The 15,205-nt window shown below is 45.0% G+C and overlaps 1 protein-coding gene across 4 annotated transcripts in view; it reads left to right on the top strand.

Annotated features, from left to right (window-relative positions):
* Positions 1–302: 302 nt before the first annotated feature.
* LOC115107800 (calcipressin-2-like) overlaps positions 303–15,205 on the top strand; it is a 126,801-nt gene continuing 111,898 nt past the window's right edge. The window contains exons 1-3 of one of the 4 annotated variants that reach the window (XM_029631451.2): positions 389–520; positions 3,034–3,086; positions 4,036–4,253. In XM_029631451.2, coding sequence (XP_029487311.1) covers positions 4,038–4,253 — 216 coding nt within the window. In that variant the 5' untranslated portion in view covers positions 389–520; positions 3,034–3,086; positions 4,036–4,037. The other 3 variants (XM_029631452.2, XM_029631450.2, XM_029631453.2) reach the window with 3 other exon arrangements.

Below are 15,205 nucleotides of genomic sequence, written 5' to 3'. Positions count from 1 at the left end.
CAATGAACAAACATGCTCAGAGTTCAAAGGGCAGACAACTGCCACCTATGAATGACACCAATCATTAGCTTACCGAAACAAATACGTTTCTTGCACTGGCATCTGATTGTCAAATATCGACTGCACATTATTTGCGTGGCCCATGACCGCAGTAAATGTCATCAGACATGTTTGATTTGATTCTACATGAAGCCAGCAAACACCACACCAGCCTGCAAGTGCGCGCGAAAGAAAGCGCTGACGTTCATTTGTAGTTATTTTTTTAGACCCTCGGCTCCGGAGTAGCCTAGACTATTGGTCAAATAATGCCCCCTGTGGTGATAGCTGTATTTCATTACTGGGTAACACAAATATAATTTGGATGCAGCAGGCCAGTCATTGGTGAGTCAAGCTGTCTGCAAAAACGTCAGGATAATATCGGCTCGCAGCTGGAATGCAAGGTTGATTCACGAAGAAGAGTTAGGAGGTAGAGGCAACGCTGAAGACACGCCAGTCCGACCGATACACACTGCACATACAGGTAGAGAGAAGCGATGGCGACTCCGGTTTCGCAGATCGAGTTTCTGTGGAAAATTGACAGTGATGCAAAGTGTCGCTTGCGTTGCATTGAAGCTATGGGGTGTGGATAGGGTAAAGTCAGCGGGTGAGAAAGTGCTCTAACTTGCGAGAGAACGAGTTTGAATAGAGGTTAGCCTACATTTGGGATTTTGTTAGCGATGCAACTGTGCTGACCTGCACAATTGGCTGCTTGGAGGATAACGTATGCTATGCTATATTATTTTTCATATGTATAAATCTGTTTAGTTTACCTTCAATTTATGTTGCTTGGCAATTTAGAGGTGATGTTACTCCACTCCCCCAATGTAACCCCTAGGATGCTTTAGTGACATTGACCGTTCTGAGACCGAAATACCAGCTGTCAATGCACTCACCTTCTTTAAACATGATAGACAGTCACCATTGAGTCTTTTGTAACATTGCAAGCAGAATGGATTTATTGGCGAATACTGCTGCAATTGGAAGTAAGGTTTAAGAATACTTGTCTATTTGTCTATAGACTACTTGTCTATTAATCTTGAAATATTATTATTATTATTCAATATTCAACAGCCTCCATGAAAAGTACATGTAGCCTATTAGTATCCGACCTGAGGTGGGCTGTCAGGTATGATTCGGCAGTGCTTGACTTGGACCGAAATAGATGCCGGTAGTCGTTTTGGGTGCGGGGCTGTTTATATTAAGGTGCAGGAGCTCCACGATACTTTTGAACTCATATTCTGTAAGAGGGACAGGAGCTCAAGCCATAGAAGGCTACTCATGTCAAGCGCAGTGTTCGGGTGTTTCTCTCTTTCCCACGAGAACGTTGTGGTATTCTGACAGCAAAAGCGCGAGCCCTCCAGACATTTTCCCCTCTGACATCAACAGGTTGCTCTTGGTTAAACCTCTGCAGATATGACTCATTGAAAGTCTGAACGAGAATGTTTGCCTCATATTGTTGCTTTCCTGTGCGGCGTGGATGAGACATTCCTGATCTAACTGTTGCATAGACAGTCAGTAACCGGTTGGATTTTGTAATTACTGTGATATAAAGCATGCCTTTTCAGTGTTTGTGTTGCATACGGTCATAACATTCAGTAATCAATATCGCACTGCACTTTATTATAGATAATATGAACTATTGAATCCTACATGTTTTTTTTGTTGTTGTTGCACATTGATATGATGGTACGTTTAGTGACCTCATTCATCAGGTGGGTTTCTGAGCTAAAGTTTATCCTTGTCAAGCCATGTGATGCTGGCTATATCACCACCGCTATCAGCCATATCTCTGTCGGTGCTCTGATAAGCATGTGTTTACCATCCAGCCATGAGGTCAGTGAAATGGAACTAGTGACAATTGAAATATTCTACAATGGGCCAATCAATAATGCCTGATGATTTTAACCATTTACCTCGTGGTTTGTCGAATGTTCCTTGCCGCTTAGTTAGAATTAGTTCGTTTGCAGAACAGTAATTCGATGGTCAATTGATTGTGGTCCATTGGTTGCATTGATAACGAGATAATTTACATGAAGCCTTGTTTATCATTCAGGTTATTTGAAAACTACAGTGCTTAATATATTGAATCTGAATCCGTCATATTTCATCTGAAATGATGAGTAAACAAGCATACAGGTGACAGACTGACTGACTGACAGACAGCACATCAAAGGCTGACTCACAGTTCTGAACACATGAATGGAATACTGTGTCTGATTCATTCTATTCTCTAGGCCTGTTCCACTCTGACTGTCAAACACAGACACACATCCCTTCAGCAGAGACAGACAGCAGAGACAAATGGCTGTGTGTGTGAGCGAAAGAGAGCGCATCCGTGTGTGTCTGAGAGAAAGAGCATCCGTGTGTTTGCGTGCGAGTCGAGAGCTAGCGTCCGTGAGTGTGTGTGTGCAAGAGCATCTGTATGTGTGTGTGTGTGCGCGTGCTCTTGTTTTGGGCTCACTAACAGCCTTGTCTTAGACCACAGGGCACGCTTCTGATATTGAAATGAAATGAGGCCCTACTGGTCTGGAACACTTCAATTTAATCAGGTGCCCCAGCGATCTGTGCATTTCATTAGTTCTGCAGCTATTTATAGCAGCGTTTACACAGGCCAGGAATGATCCAGACAGCCACTATCTATAGCCTTTTGTGTGTGTGTGTGTGTGTGTGTGTGACAGGTGATGGGCTATTGATCCTAAAATAACCATGTGGTGACAGTGCTGGCTTGCCGGTGGACTGGACATGTCGGGGTGTATTAATGACGGGAAAGTGTGACAAGCCCCTTGTTCCTCCACTTCTCCCTATCTCCTTCTCACCTCCACCTCTCTCCATCCTCTACTCTACCCTCTCACCCTCCAATCATCCTCTCCTCTTTTCTACCACATCCCTCTCCTCCACTCCTCTCCATCTCTCCTCCTTCCATCCCCATTCCTTCCCCCCATTACACCTCTGTGGGAGCACCCATCCTAAACCCATCACCTAATCTTTTGCCAGAATATTACTGACCTGGGCCAGAGATTAAGATCTGTTGGCTGGGGTTTAGAGAGGTAAACACTCTCTTTCTCTATTCGCTCTCGCTCCGACTCTCTCTCTCTATCTCTCTCTTTCTGACTGCCTGTCTCTCTCTCTGTCTGCCTGTCTGTCTCTCAGTGTTGTTCTTTTACTTTCCTGCTGAGTGTTTTAGAAGGCATCAGTAGTTGTGACAGCAGAGAGAGTGTAAAAAGACTATATAACCAGTCTGATTAATCAGATCACCATTTCATCTGAATCATGCTAGGTGCACTTTAGATATATGGGAAAATATAGATGGGTAAGAGAGGGAGGGAGGGAGAGGTGGGGGTACAGGGGTTCATAACCAAGATGATGTCATAGTAAAACAGCCTGGAAGGTTAATCTTAGAACACATTTGTTATTCTAGGACATGAGCTAGAGATGCAAACCAACAGTGCAGGACTAGTTGTGTGTATTTAACGGACTGAGTTTGAGCTCCATTATTCAGTAACATCAGTGGTCAGTTAGCCTTCCCATTGAACTGGTAAGAAGGAAAGTTTGACTGTCCACTTCCTCCACCCTTGAAGCCACCATTACTCTCTGCAAGGATTCATCACAACATTTGGACTGAACTCACCCTCATCTCTCTCTCTCTCTCTCTCTCTCTCTCTCTCGCTCTCTCGCTCTCTCACTCACTCACTCACTCACTCACTCACTCACTCACTCACTCACTCACTCACTCACTCACTCACTCACTCACTCACTCACTCACTCACTCACTCTCTCTGTCTCTGTCTCTCTCTCTCTCTGTCTCTGTCTCTGTCTCTGTCTTTGTCTCTCTCTGTCTCTCTCTCTCTCTCTCTCTCTCCCTCTCTCTCCCTCTCTCTCTCTCTCTCTCTCTCTCTCTCTCTCTCCCTCTTTCTCTCTCTTTCTATGTCTCTCTCTCTCTCTCTCTCTCTTTCTATGTCTCGATCTCTCTCTTTCTCTTTCTCTCTCTGTCTCTAGCCATGAAGGGGGATCATTTATTTTCCAACCTGAGAAAAGCCACGTTCTACCAGCGGGTCTACCTACTGGGAGGAGAGGAGCTGCTGGTGCTGCAAAGCACTGTGGGAGTTTCCACGCTGGGTGACAGCTTCCATCAGATCACCGACTTCAACGACCTACCCACCTCCCTATTTGCCTGCAACGTGGACCAGTCCGTGTTTGAGGAGCAGGATGGCAAGGTAAGGTCAAACCACTCTCTTCTTATCTATGGGGGAGAGAGTTGCACAATGTCCCCCCTGCTATTTTCACTCAGGCCTAGTTTGTTCTCATTTCGCAACTCATCTGAGGAAAAGTGTGATTCAAGGTGATGAAATTGTTTTTCCTCCTGGTCCATGCTTCACAGATCTTGTTATCTACTGTATGATTGTGTTCTTGGTGCTGTATTTGTGTGTTGTTGCGCTTTGGTCCCCATCGTAACGAAATAATGAATTCAGAACATATTGATTCTCCACGCGGTCCCGTGTGGCTCAGTTGGTAGCGCATGGCGATGCAGAGCGTCTGCTAAATGACTAAAATGTAAATGAATAAATTAAATAAATGTCTTATTGAGGGCAATTTGTCCTTGGCAAACAAACACAGCAATTATCTCTCTGACCTACTGCACTCCACTCTGTGGATGCCTGGCAGCCATTTTCTCCATTTATCTGGTCTGCTGATGGGTATCATGTCTCTCGGGCTGTCCTCGTACCCCACACTGTCCTCATAAACCACCATTACCTGGGCTCGGCCTGTCAGGCCTGTTATGTCATCCAGTTCCCAGCTAAAGGTCAGACCAGTGGTCGTCCACTGTTTTGTGGCTCTTGCTATACATTCTTCTGATCACCATCTTGGCAAGCAGTGGTTTTGATATGTGGCTGAGGAGTCCTAAGGGATGTCCACAGAGCCATATGACTTGTCTGAAGTTCTATCTGCTGTCCATTAGGGAAGGGCTCTCTGAATCTCAGCATCTGAGGACAATGGTCATCTAGACCTTGACCTCTGCTCCCCCTTGTACATGAACTGACATACTTCTTGTTGTTTGTGAGATGAAAATAATGAAGACTAAGAAAGAGTCCAGTCCACTCCCTCTGCTTTACTGCTGAATATGGACATACTTCCTCAGGCTTTCTCATCCAGAACTCTTGGTCCTGTTGTGGTGTGTGTGTGGGCCCCTCAGTGCTTTTGTGTCTGGAGCTGAGGTCATGTGAACAAACCAGAGGAACTGCACTAGACCGGTCTTTCTGCCCCAGTCAACAGTCCCAGTCCCAGCCCCAGTCAACAGTCCCAGCCCCTGCCCCAGTCAACAGTCCCAGTCCCAGCCCCTGCCCCAGTCAACAGTCCCAGTCCCAGCCCCAGTCAACAGTCCCAGCCCCTGCCCCAGTCAACAGTCCCAGCCCCTGCCCCAGTCAACAGTCCCAGTCCCAGCCCCTGCCCCAGTCAACAGTCCCAGCCCCTGCCCCAGTCAACAGTCCCAGCCCCTGCCCCAGTCCCTTCCCCTGTCCCAACCCCCACTCCATCCTCTTACCCTGCCCTAACCCCAGCTCCATCCTTGCCCCAACCCAGCCCCATACCCCAGCCTGCGTCAGTCAGAGGGGAGACATTAGCTGGTTGGCCACCCCGCTTCTTTGAGCCTTGTGCTGTGTGACAGATGCATACAGAAGCCATTCCTCCAGTACAGCGGCAGGCTAAAGGTGATCTATCACCCATCCCAGTCACATATCAAATCAAATGTTATTTGTCACATGCGTCGGATACAACAGGTGTGGACTTTACCGTGAAATGCTTGCTAGCACTTTCCCAACATTTAAGAGTTAAAAAGTACGAAAATTAGCAAATAGAAAAGGATATAGTAACACAAAATATGAACACAAAGTAATAAGGCTATATACAGGGAGTACCCAGTCAATGTGCTGGGGTATTAGGTCATTGAGGTATTATGTAGAGGTAACAGTGACTAGGTAATCAGGATAGCTAATAAACAGAGCTGGAGCACCGTGTGTGTGTGTGTGTGTGCGTGCGTGCGTGCGTGTGTGCGTGTGCGTGCGTGGCATCAATACGCATGCATTTGTGTGTGTGTGAGTGTGTGTGAGCGTATGTAGTGTGTGTGTGCGCGCGTATGTAGTGTGTGTGTGTGCGTGTGTGTGTGGTTTCTATATGCATGCATTTTTGTGTGTGTGAGCGTATGTAGTGTGTGTGTGTGTATGTGTATGTGGAAGTGTCACTTTAGTATGTGTGAGAGTAAGAGAGCCAGTGCAAGAGAGAGCCAGTGCAAGAGAGTAAGTGCAACAAAAAGAAGGGCAATGTACTGGGCCATATGCTCTACCCTCTGTAGCGCCTTGCGGTCAGATTCCAAGCAGTTGACATACCAGGTGGTGATGCAGCCAGTCAAGATGCTCTCAATGGTGCAGCTGTAGAACGTTTTGAGGATCTGAGGGCCCATGCCAAATCTCCTGTGTCTTTCTGATGTTGAAGGAGAGGTTGTTGTACTGGCACCGCACTGCCAGGTCTCTGACCTCCTCCCTGTAGGCTGTCTCATCGGTGATCAGGCCTACCACTTTCATGTTGTCGGCAAACTAAGCACGCACCCATGAGGGGCCCCCCGTGTTGAGGGTCAGCGTGGCGGATGTGTTGTTGCCTACCCTTACCACCTGGGGGCGGCCAGTCAGGAAGTCCAGGATCCAGTTGCACAGGGAGGTGTTTAATCCCAGGGTCCTTATTTTATGGTGTTGAACGCTGAGCTGTAGTCGGTGAACAGCAATCTCACGTAGGTGTTCCTTTTGTCCAGGTGGGAAAGGGAAGTCTGGAGTGCAAAAAAGGTTGTGTCGTCTGTGGATCTGTTGGCGGGGGTATGTGAATTAGAGTGGGTCCAGGGTGTCTGGGATGATGGTGTTGATGTGAGCCATTCAAAGCATTTCATGGCTACAGATGTGATTGCTATGGGGCGATAGTCATTTACACAGGTTACCTTGGCATTCTTGGGCACATGTTGGTCTGCTTGAAACCTGTAGGTATTACCAACTGGGTCAGGGAGAGGTTGAAAATGTCAGTGAAAACACTTGCCAGCTGGTCAGCGCATGCTCTCAGTACGTGTCCTGGGAATCTGTCTGGGCCTGCAGTCTTGAGAATGTTAACTTGTTTAAAGGTCTTCCCTACGGAGAGGGGGATCACATGACTTGAGGGACGTCAATATGCATAAAACATACATGTGCTGCCATGACAACCAGTATAAGCATCACCATTCCATTTCCCTCTATATAATGAGCCATGCTGAACCTTAACACCAGCCTGACAAGGAGACACCATTCAGTACCTCTGCTTCTGGTGACTGATCTACCAGGATGAAATCAGTCCAACAGAACCTGGATGTTTCCCTGTCTGTTTTTCTTCCTGATTTGCCTCGCCCTCAAAATGCCTGACCCTTGTTGGCCACGACGAGTGAAGCGTAGTTTCTGTTTGTGGACCCGGGCCAGAATCAATTCAAGTTTCTGTGATAAGATTACCTTGATGGAAAGCCCTCCGTAATGAATCATGACTATTTATAGCTACGTAGTGTTATTAGCCTGTTTCTATTAATAGTTAAGACTGTCTGGGGAGTGGGGATGGAAAATCAGTCAGTCCTAAAGCCCCAGTGGACTGCAATGGAATTTGGAGTGTCATTGTTGGCCCTCTCAGTTCCAAGTTCTAACTACGTGATTTATCTCTGAATGTCCTCGCCGTTGAGGCTCCAGACTGTTTCCAGGACTTGGGGTGAGACACAGCCACTTGTAGAGCTGAAGGTTGTTTGAGCCAGAGTACCTCCAAGACTAATACTAAATGGCTGTAAGGATGGAATCCCTTCCACCTGTGTGCCACAGACCTTTTCCTATAGTCCTTCACTGCTCAGGGCCTTTTCACAATCGATAGTATTGATCGTCAGCTTGGAAATGTCAAGGTACAGTGGAGGAGTCTGAGTATGATTCATAACCAGGGCGACGGGGACTGACTGACATGGCATTGCAGTTGACAGGGAGAGTTCAGGAGACTGACGTGTTGCGCCTTCTCTGTTTTCTTGTACAAGGTTATTTTCTTTTATCGTTTGAATGCTGCAACACGTTGAGAATGTAAGTGGGTCGTTTCACAAAATTGCGCCCCTTTTGATATTTTAAGTCAATATTTGTGCACAAATGTTGCATTTTAAAAAGCCTGTTATATTAAACAAAGTGCTATAGACCACGTGGAAATTCTAATAAATCAGATTTGTTATATGAATAAAGACAAAGTGCCATAATTCAGCATTTTGATGTGTCTCAGTGTACCCTCTGTGACTCTCCTCATTTTAAGGTCAACCCTGTTACGTGAGCTGAACTCTCCTTTTAATATGGGGAAACTATAACTTTTTCAAATATTTATTTCTAAAGGAACATTGAACATGTAATAGTCAAATCACAGTGTAAAATCAGGTGAGCCGGTTCTACACTTTCTATCAGTTTACTGGTGAGCAGAACAGGTCTACCCATAAATAGACAGGCTATCATTATGTTAAAAAAAATATATATATTTTTTTTTTGTTAAGCTTGCATTCAATTGTCCCTCCCTGTTGCACACAACAAGCTTCCATTTTTCCTGTTACAAGGAGATTTATGGCTGGTGTAAGATGAAGACATCAATCCTGTTACGGTCAACCCTGTTACTTTATTTGGGACTCATTCAAGTCTTTTTTTGTTGTTGCTTGAGATGGGGAAAAAGTGTTTTTTATCCACGGGAACATGTGCTCTTTATGCCAATGTCACAACAAGGTGAAATAAACATGTAAAAAGTAGTTACACTACTCAAAAGGAACGACCCAATTGTGTAGGTTTTAGTGTCTGATAGCAGCTTTAGCTGGGGTGAGAGAACACCTTGGATCAGAAGGGGAGTCTCTGAAAGGCAATGTGTTGGCTAGACTCTAGCCTAGCGTGTCCTCTGCCCCATACACTATTACAGCCAGGATGCTGAAAGGGCTCAGAAATGCAACACCAATGGAAAGTTTCCTCCTTAATGGAAGGGACGAAGTTGGCTATTAATGGAATGTCCGAAACAAGGAAGTAGCGGAAGAAAATAGCTGATTAATGGGGAAAAACTGGAGCTGGGGGTGACACCCTGACCGGTCAGTTCCTCTCTGAAGATCCCAAGTTTCCTGACAACATCGTAAGGAATCTAAATTTGAGGTTAGCGGTTATGCAACCCGTCGTTTCTACTTTATATGGGCATATCACTTTTATGTGCCCAGCTACAAGTATGGTCTTTTGCGCCGCATGGATAGTTTACTTAGACTAAGTACTCTGTGTGTGTTTTCGACCCCCTACCCTATGATCCTGTCTGCTGCAAGGTTGGCCAAAGTTTAAGGAGATTAGCTGAAACAGTATCTGGGTAACAAGACACTGTGTTAAGAGTGCCGTATCAGACGGTTGCTCTCTGAACAACATTTATGGGGTGGCGGGAACAGAAAAAGTGCTGATGGTTTGCAGCAGAAAAGCATTAACATTCCTCCGTCTCCACTTTATTGAGTTAGCCAGCGAGGATACACACAGAGACTTGGGCTTTTTGTTTTGAAGCCTTGTGGTTACAATGCAATAGCCATGTACAGGAGTCACTATCAATGTGCAGTTTTAAAGACTGGCTTGACCAAACACAACAAAGTTCCATCCGAGTTAGCACCTCAAAGGTTACGATATACTGTATGTGTGAAAATGGCTACACTGTAATATAATTCCTGTGTGGCCATCTTCAGTGACTGGGTAAGTTTTCTACTCTTTAGGGGAGCTGTTGAGACCATTTTTAGAAAACTCAAAGGCATTGTGAATGAATGAGATCGATAAAATCTATAATCCCTGTTTCATCTCTGACACTGACTGAGGTCCGGAAAGGTTTTGTCCTGCCTTGTGCCAAGGGTTTAGGTCCTCCCATTCACTGCTTATCTCTCTCTCTCTCTCTCTCTCTCTCTCTCTCTCTCTCTCTCTCTCACTCTCTCTCTCTCACTCTCTCTCTCTCTCTCTCTCTCTCTCTCTCTCTCTCTCTCTTTCTCTGTGTCTGTGTCCCCGCTCTGTCCCTGCTGAATTCTCAACACCCGCACCAAGCCTGAGCTTTCTCACTTCATGTCCAACAAAACAATGCTTTCTCATCCTCTAGGCTGCAGATGCCTGCTGGATTAAATCCACTGTTGATATTTACTCTAAGTGTCCCTGTTAGAGGACAATGGTGCCATCACTGTCTCATTGTTGCCTCTTCTACACCAGGTACTATAGAAGGCTGGGTTTGGACAGAGCAAGGAGACTGCGTTGTGTTTACTTTACCAATGGGGGCAGATTTGGGATATTGAGGAGAAATCTGTGTTTGTCTGGGCAGCAGAATCAGAGTTCTTTCCTCACATCATGTTGTCTGATGCGGAGAAGGAAAGAGCTGCTGATGGTCCCCTCTGGTCCTACAGATGTAGGATCTTAATTTGATCACCCTGTTGCAGGATAACTTTCCAACACAGAACATTTTAAACTTGTAATGTGTTTGAGGTTTAAAAAGGCTTCTAAAGTTTGTAATTTCCACTTTGAAATCCCTTACGAAAAATGTTTAAATCGTAACAAAAATGGCCATTAATTAGAATCCACATAATAATTCATATTTCCTGTTGCTGCAAGATTGTCCTGCTGTGGGAGACTGGCTCAAATTAAGATCCTACATCTGTATAAATATGTTTCTATATCTATAGGTATCTTCTTGTGTGGTTTTAATTTTCTCCTTCATGCTGGACTCCTCTGCACAGCGATGAGTCAAGCATCTTTTACATTATGCTGCTGTGTATAATAGGCTGTGGATTATTGATGGCAGTTCTCAGTCAATCGGTTAGGTGGACGCAGCAGTGAGATGTGTTTGTGCTGTTACCCAAGGCTGTAAATAAATCCCCTACTCCAGATATCTCTCCACCAGAGTTTCAGAGAATGGATCAGACTCTTATTGTCTCTCTCACACCGCTCTCTCTCTCCAGTTCTCGCTCTCTCTGACTCGCTCTTCTTCTCTCTCGCCGTCTCCATCTCTCTCTCTTCTCCCTATCTCCTTAAAGAAAACGAGGAGACTTTGCTTTGACAACAAAGTCCAGAATGCCCTTTAGAAGACATTTGCAAACATATAGCGTAATTGGTTTTCAAAGATGCCAGCTTGTAAGGGTTGCTGGGCCTTTTTCATTGCTTTCTCTCTCTATAATATATTATGGTAATAGCATCTCGCCAGGATGAGAGAGTTAGATAGGAAAGGTAATTTATTTTCCTTCCCTTCAGGCTTTCTAACTGAAAACGGTTTGTTATTTTATTTCTTCACAATTCACAAAGTATTGCGTCTAATTACACTGGACACAAATATAAATGCAACATGTAAAGTGTAGGTCCATGTTGCATGAGCTGAAATAAAAGATCCCATCATTTTTCCCTACACACAAAAAGCTTATTTCTCTAAATTTGTTTACATCCCTGTTTGTGAACATTTCTCCTTTGCCAAGATAATCCATCTACCTGACAGGTGCTGGCATATCAAGAAGCTGCTTAAACAGCATGATCATTACACAGGTGCACCTGGTGCTGGGGACAATAAAAGGCCATACTGAAATGTGCAGTTTTGTCACACAATGCCACAGATCTCTCAAGTTTTGAGGAAGCGTGCAATTGGCATGCTGACTGCAGGAATGTCCACCAGAGCTGTTGCCAGAGAACTAAATGTTAATTTCTCTTCCTTAAGCCGCCTCCACATTGTTTTAGAGAATCTGGCAATATGTCCAACCTGCCTCACAACTGCAGACCACGTGTAACCACGCCAGCCCAGGACCTCCACATCCTGCTTCTTCACCTGTGGGATCGTCTGAGACCAGCTGATGAAACTGAGGAGGGTTTCTGTCTGTAATAAAGCCTTTTTGTGGGGAAAAACTGTCTCCCAGGCTGACCCACAGCTAGGGCCTAATGAATTTATTTAATTTGACTGATTTCCTTATGTGAACTGTAACTCAGTAAATTAGTTTAAATGGTTGTATTTATATTTCTGTTCAGTAGAAATACTTTCACAACCACTTTGTTGTGAACAGCAGATCCTCCTGGTGCCGCAGATCCTCCTGTTTTGTTTTTTACTTCCTTGTTGACGCTGTAATTTATTCCTCTGGGAGCCTGTGCTGCTCACTCTTGCCTGGAGACACGGTTGAACGGTAATAGAAGTGACCTTCGTGTTGGGGCTGAAGGGATTTAGAGAGGGAAGGGGTGTGTGTGCGTGTGTATGACAATAGGAGTGACCATCGTGTTGGGGCTGAAGGGATTTAGAGAGGGAAGGGGTGTGTGTGTGTGTGTATGACAATAGGAGTGACCATCGTGTTGGGGCTGAAGGGATTTAGAGAGGGAAGGGGTGTGTGTGCGTGTGTATGACAATAGGAGTGACCATCGTGTTGGGGCTGAAGGGATTTAGAGAGGGAAGGGGTGTGTGTGCGTGTGTATGACAATAGGAGTGACCATCGTGTTGGGGCTGAAGGGATTTAGAGAGGGAAGGGGTGTGTGTGCGTGTGTATGACAATAGAAGTGACCTTCGTGTTGGGGCTGAAGGGATTTAGAGAGGGAAGGGGTGTGTGTGCGTGTGTATGACAATAGGAGTGACCATCGTGTTGGGGCTGAAGTGATTTAGAGAGGGAAGGGGTGTGTGTGCGTGTGTATGACAATAGGAGTGACCATCGTGTTGGGGCTGAAGGGATTTAGAGAGGGAAGCGGTGTGTGTGCGTGTGTATGACAATAGGAGTGACCATCGTGTTGGGGCTGAAGTGATTTAGAGAGGGAAGGGGTGTGTGTGCGTGTGTATGACAATAGGAGTGACCATCGTGGTGAGCTGAGCTAAAGAGACTGATCGGTACGTTGGGGACTAATAGATGTTGGTCCGCTGTGCACCATCTCACACACACACACACACACGCACACTAAAACTAACGCTCATGCTGAATGCACAGTCATATTGTGCTCTCTCTCATAGTCTTATTCACTCATATTATACTGAAGTCACTCACGCATCCCCCAGGCACACACACGCACACACACACGGTAGGCCTACACTACCAAACTCATGAAGCTTTAGCCTCAGGTAATGGGAGGAGAGACAGCCATTAACATCCAACCTCCAGTCGTGATTAGTTACATAACACCCTGCTCTACCCTTCAGGTGACAGTATAGGTATCTCTGACATTCCAGGGCGATTCTAGGTAAACCTGGTCAAAAGGATTCTAGTATATTACCGCTTGATTTGAGTGATCACTCATTAGAGCTCTCTAATGAACCTGTTCTGGGTTCATCGCTGGCTGCCAATGGGCACAGTGCACCCCACCACGCTCTGAGAAGACATAACAGACAATTGTTTGATATGGGTCATTATCTGAGGCAGCAAAAATAAAATACCTGTACGGGTCCCATTCATCTCGTGCAGACAGTCTCTGACACTTCCTCTGCAAACTTTCAATCAGATGAATAACAAATAAAACAGAGCTGAAATGTCGTCAAGCTGAACCAATGAATGACAGTAGATGAAGAACGCTGTCTGTTTGAGTGGATGTGTGTTAGAGTTGGCGTTTAGTGACCGTGGGAAAAGGCTTACAAGAGATCTGACTCAAATCATCCTTGACGGTCTGGTTCCTAATGAAATGACAAATCATTCTAATTAAAAACACATTGCTGTATTTGCTTAGCTATCTCAATGACCTGGGAACAAGTCATTAATAAACTGAATAACAAATCTGTTTTTTATTGTATTTTTGGTGGTATCTGAGAACAACTTGCAGTCTAGCTTATGCTAATGTTGTTGCAATGGTGCAGCTACCATGTCTATAGTTTGTATATTATTGTATTTTTGGTGGTACTGAGAACAACTTGCAGTCTAGCTTATGCATGACACACACACACACACACACACACACACACACACACACACACACACACACACACACACACACACACACACAGGTTAATTATTAGCCTCAGGAGTCCTGTTGCTGTACCATGTCTATAGTTTGTACACTTCAGTAACTGCAAACACCAATTCTGTGGAGAGAGAGAGAGAGATACCTTTACAATTCCGTTTGGTTCACTCTATCATGAAAGCTCAAGAACACCAGACAGCTAGTGATTGAATCAGAATCCTCTCAGGTGCTATGTGTATGCTTCTTATGATGGTGACAAGGCTCTATCTGTTGAGACTGACCTGTTATAGAGGTCACATTCTGGATGGGGTCTGCCACAAACCAGACACAACAATCTTATGTTCTCTTGTACAATAAATCACAACCAAACTAGTATCAACTATACAAAAAATACAAAACTGGTCAATTCTCCATAATATCATGCACATACTGTACTACTACTACCTTGTGGTAGAATAATTAATAATGCTAGGTTTTTCCATCTTCGGTTACTGTGGTATAAAGTGTGTATGTACAGGCTGTGTGTGTGTGTGCACACCTTGTTATTGTCATACCCTGCAATGTCTGTGACGCGAAGGTCACAAGGTCACACCGCGCTGCTGATTCCACAACAAATGCTTCTGGGGGAAGCAAATATGGGACAGCTCTCAAACACACCACACATACTCACATACTCACATCAATACTATCCAGTTATAGACTGCCACAGCTACTCATGGCTTTAGGCTTTTCGCGGGGTGCTTCATGATGTAGTATGGAATGATATCGAATCTTTCCAGTAGACAAATATAAGCACCCACCAAATGATTGTATTATTCAAACGTATTGACTGGAGATAGCAGATGTTTTCAGCTGTAAGGGAGTCATGGTATTGTGCTGGTAGTGGAGGAAATGGCAGAGTTTTCTGAAGTATTTGTTGGGTAAGAGCAGGGTTTCTTCTGGATCAAAAAATGGCTTAGGTGGTAGGTGTGGATGGGGGGTGGGCCTGTGGTAATGGGTGTGGTGGTCTTTCGGCAGGCTGAATTTGGTCCTGGCCCTGGGCAAGAACATTTTAGAGGTCCCTGTCTTGGCAGGGGTGCTGTTTTAAAGTAAATGTCCTGCAATTCTATCCATTTTTCCATGGAGCTGAGAGAGAACAATGCTGTTTTAATCCTAATTTTCTGCATTATCTTTGTCCATTATCTCTTCAACATACTTTCTATCCGTTATTT

Source organism: Oncorhynchus nerka, linkage group LG24, assembly GCF_034236695.1.
Source record: "Oncorhynchus nerka isolate Pitt River linkage group LG24, Oner_Uvic_2.0, whole genome shotgun sequence".
NCBI lineage: Eukaryota > Metazoa > Chordata > Actinopteri > Salmoniformes > Salmonidae > Oncorhynchus > Oncorhynchus nerka.
This window is presented reverse-complemented; position numbering and strand designations above follow the sequence as displayed.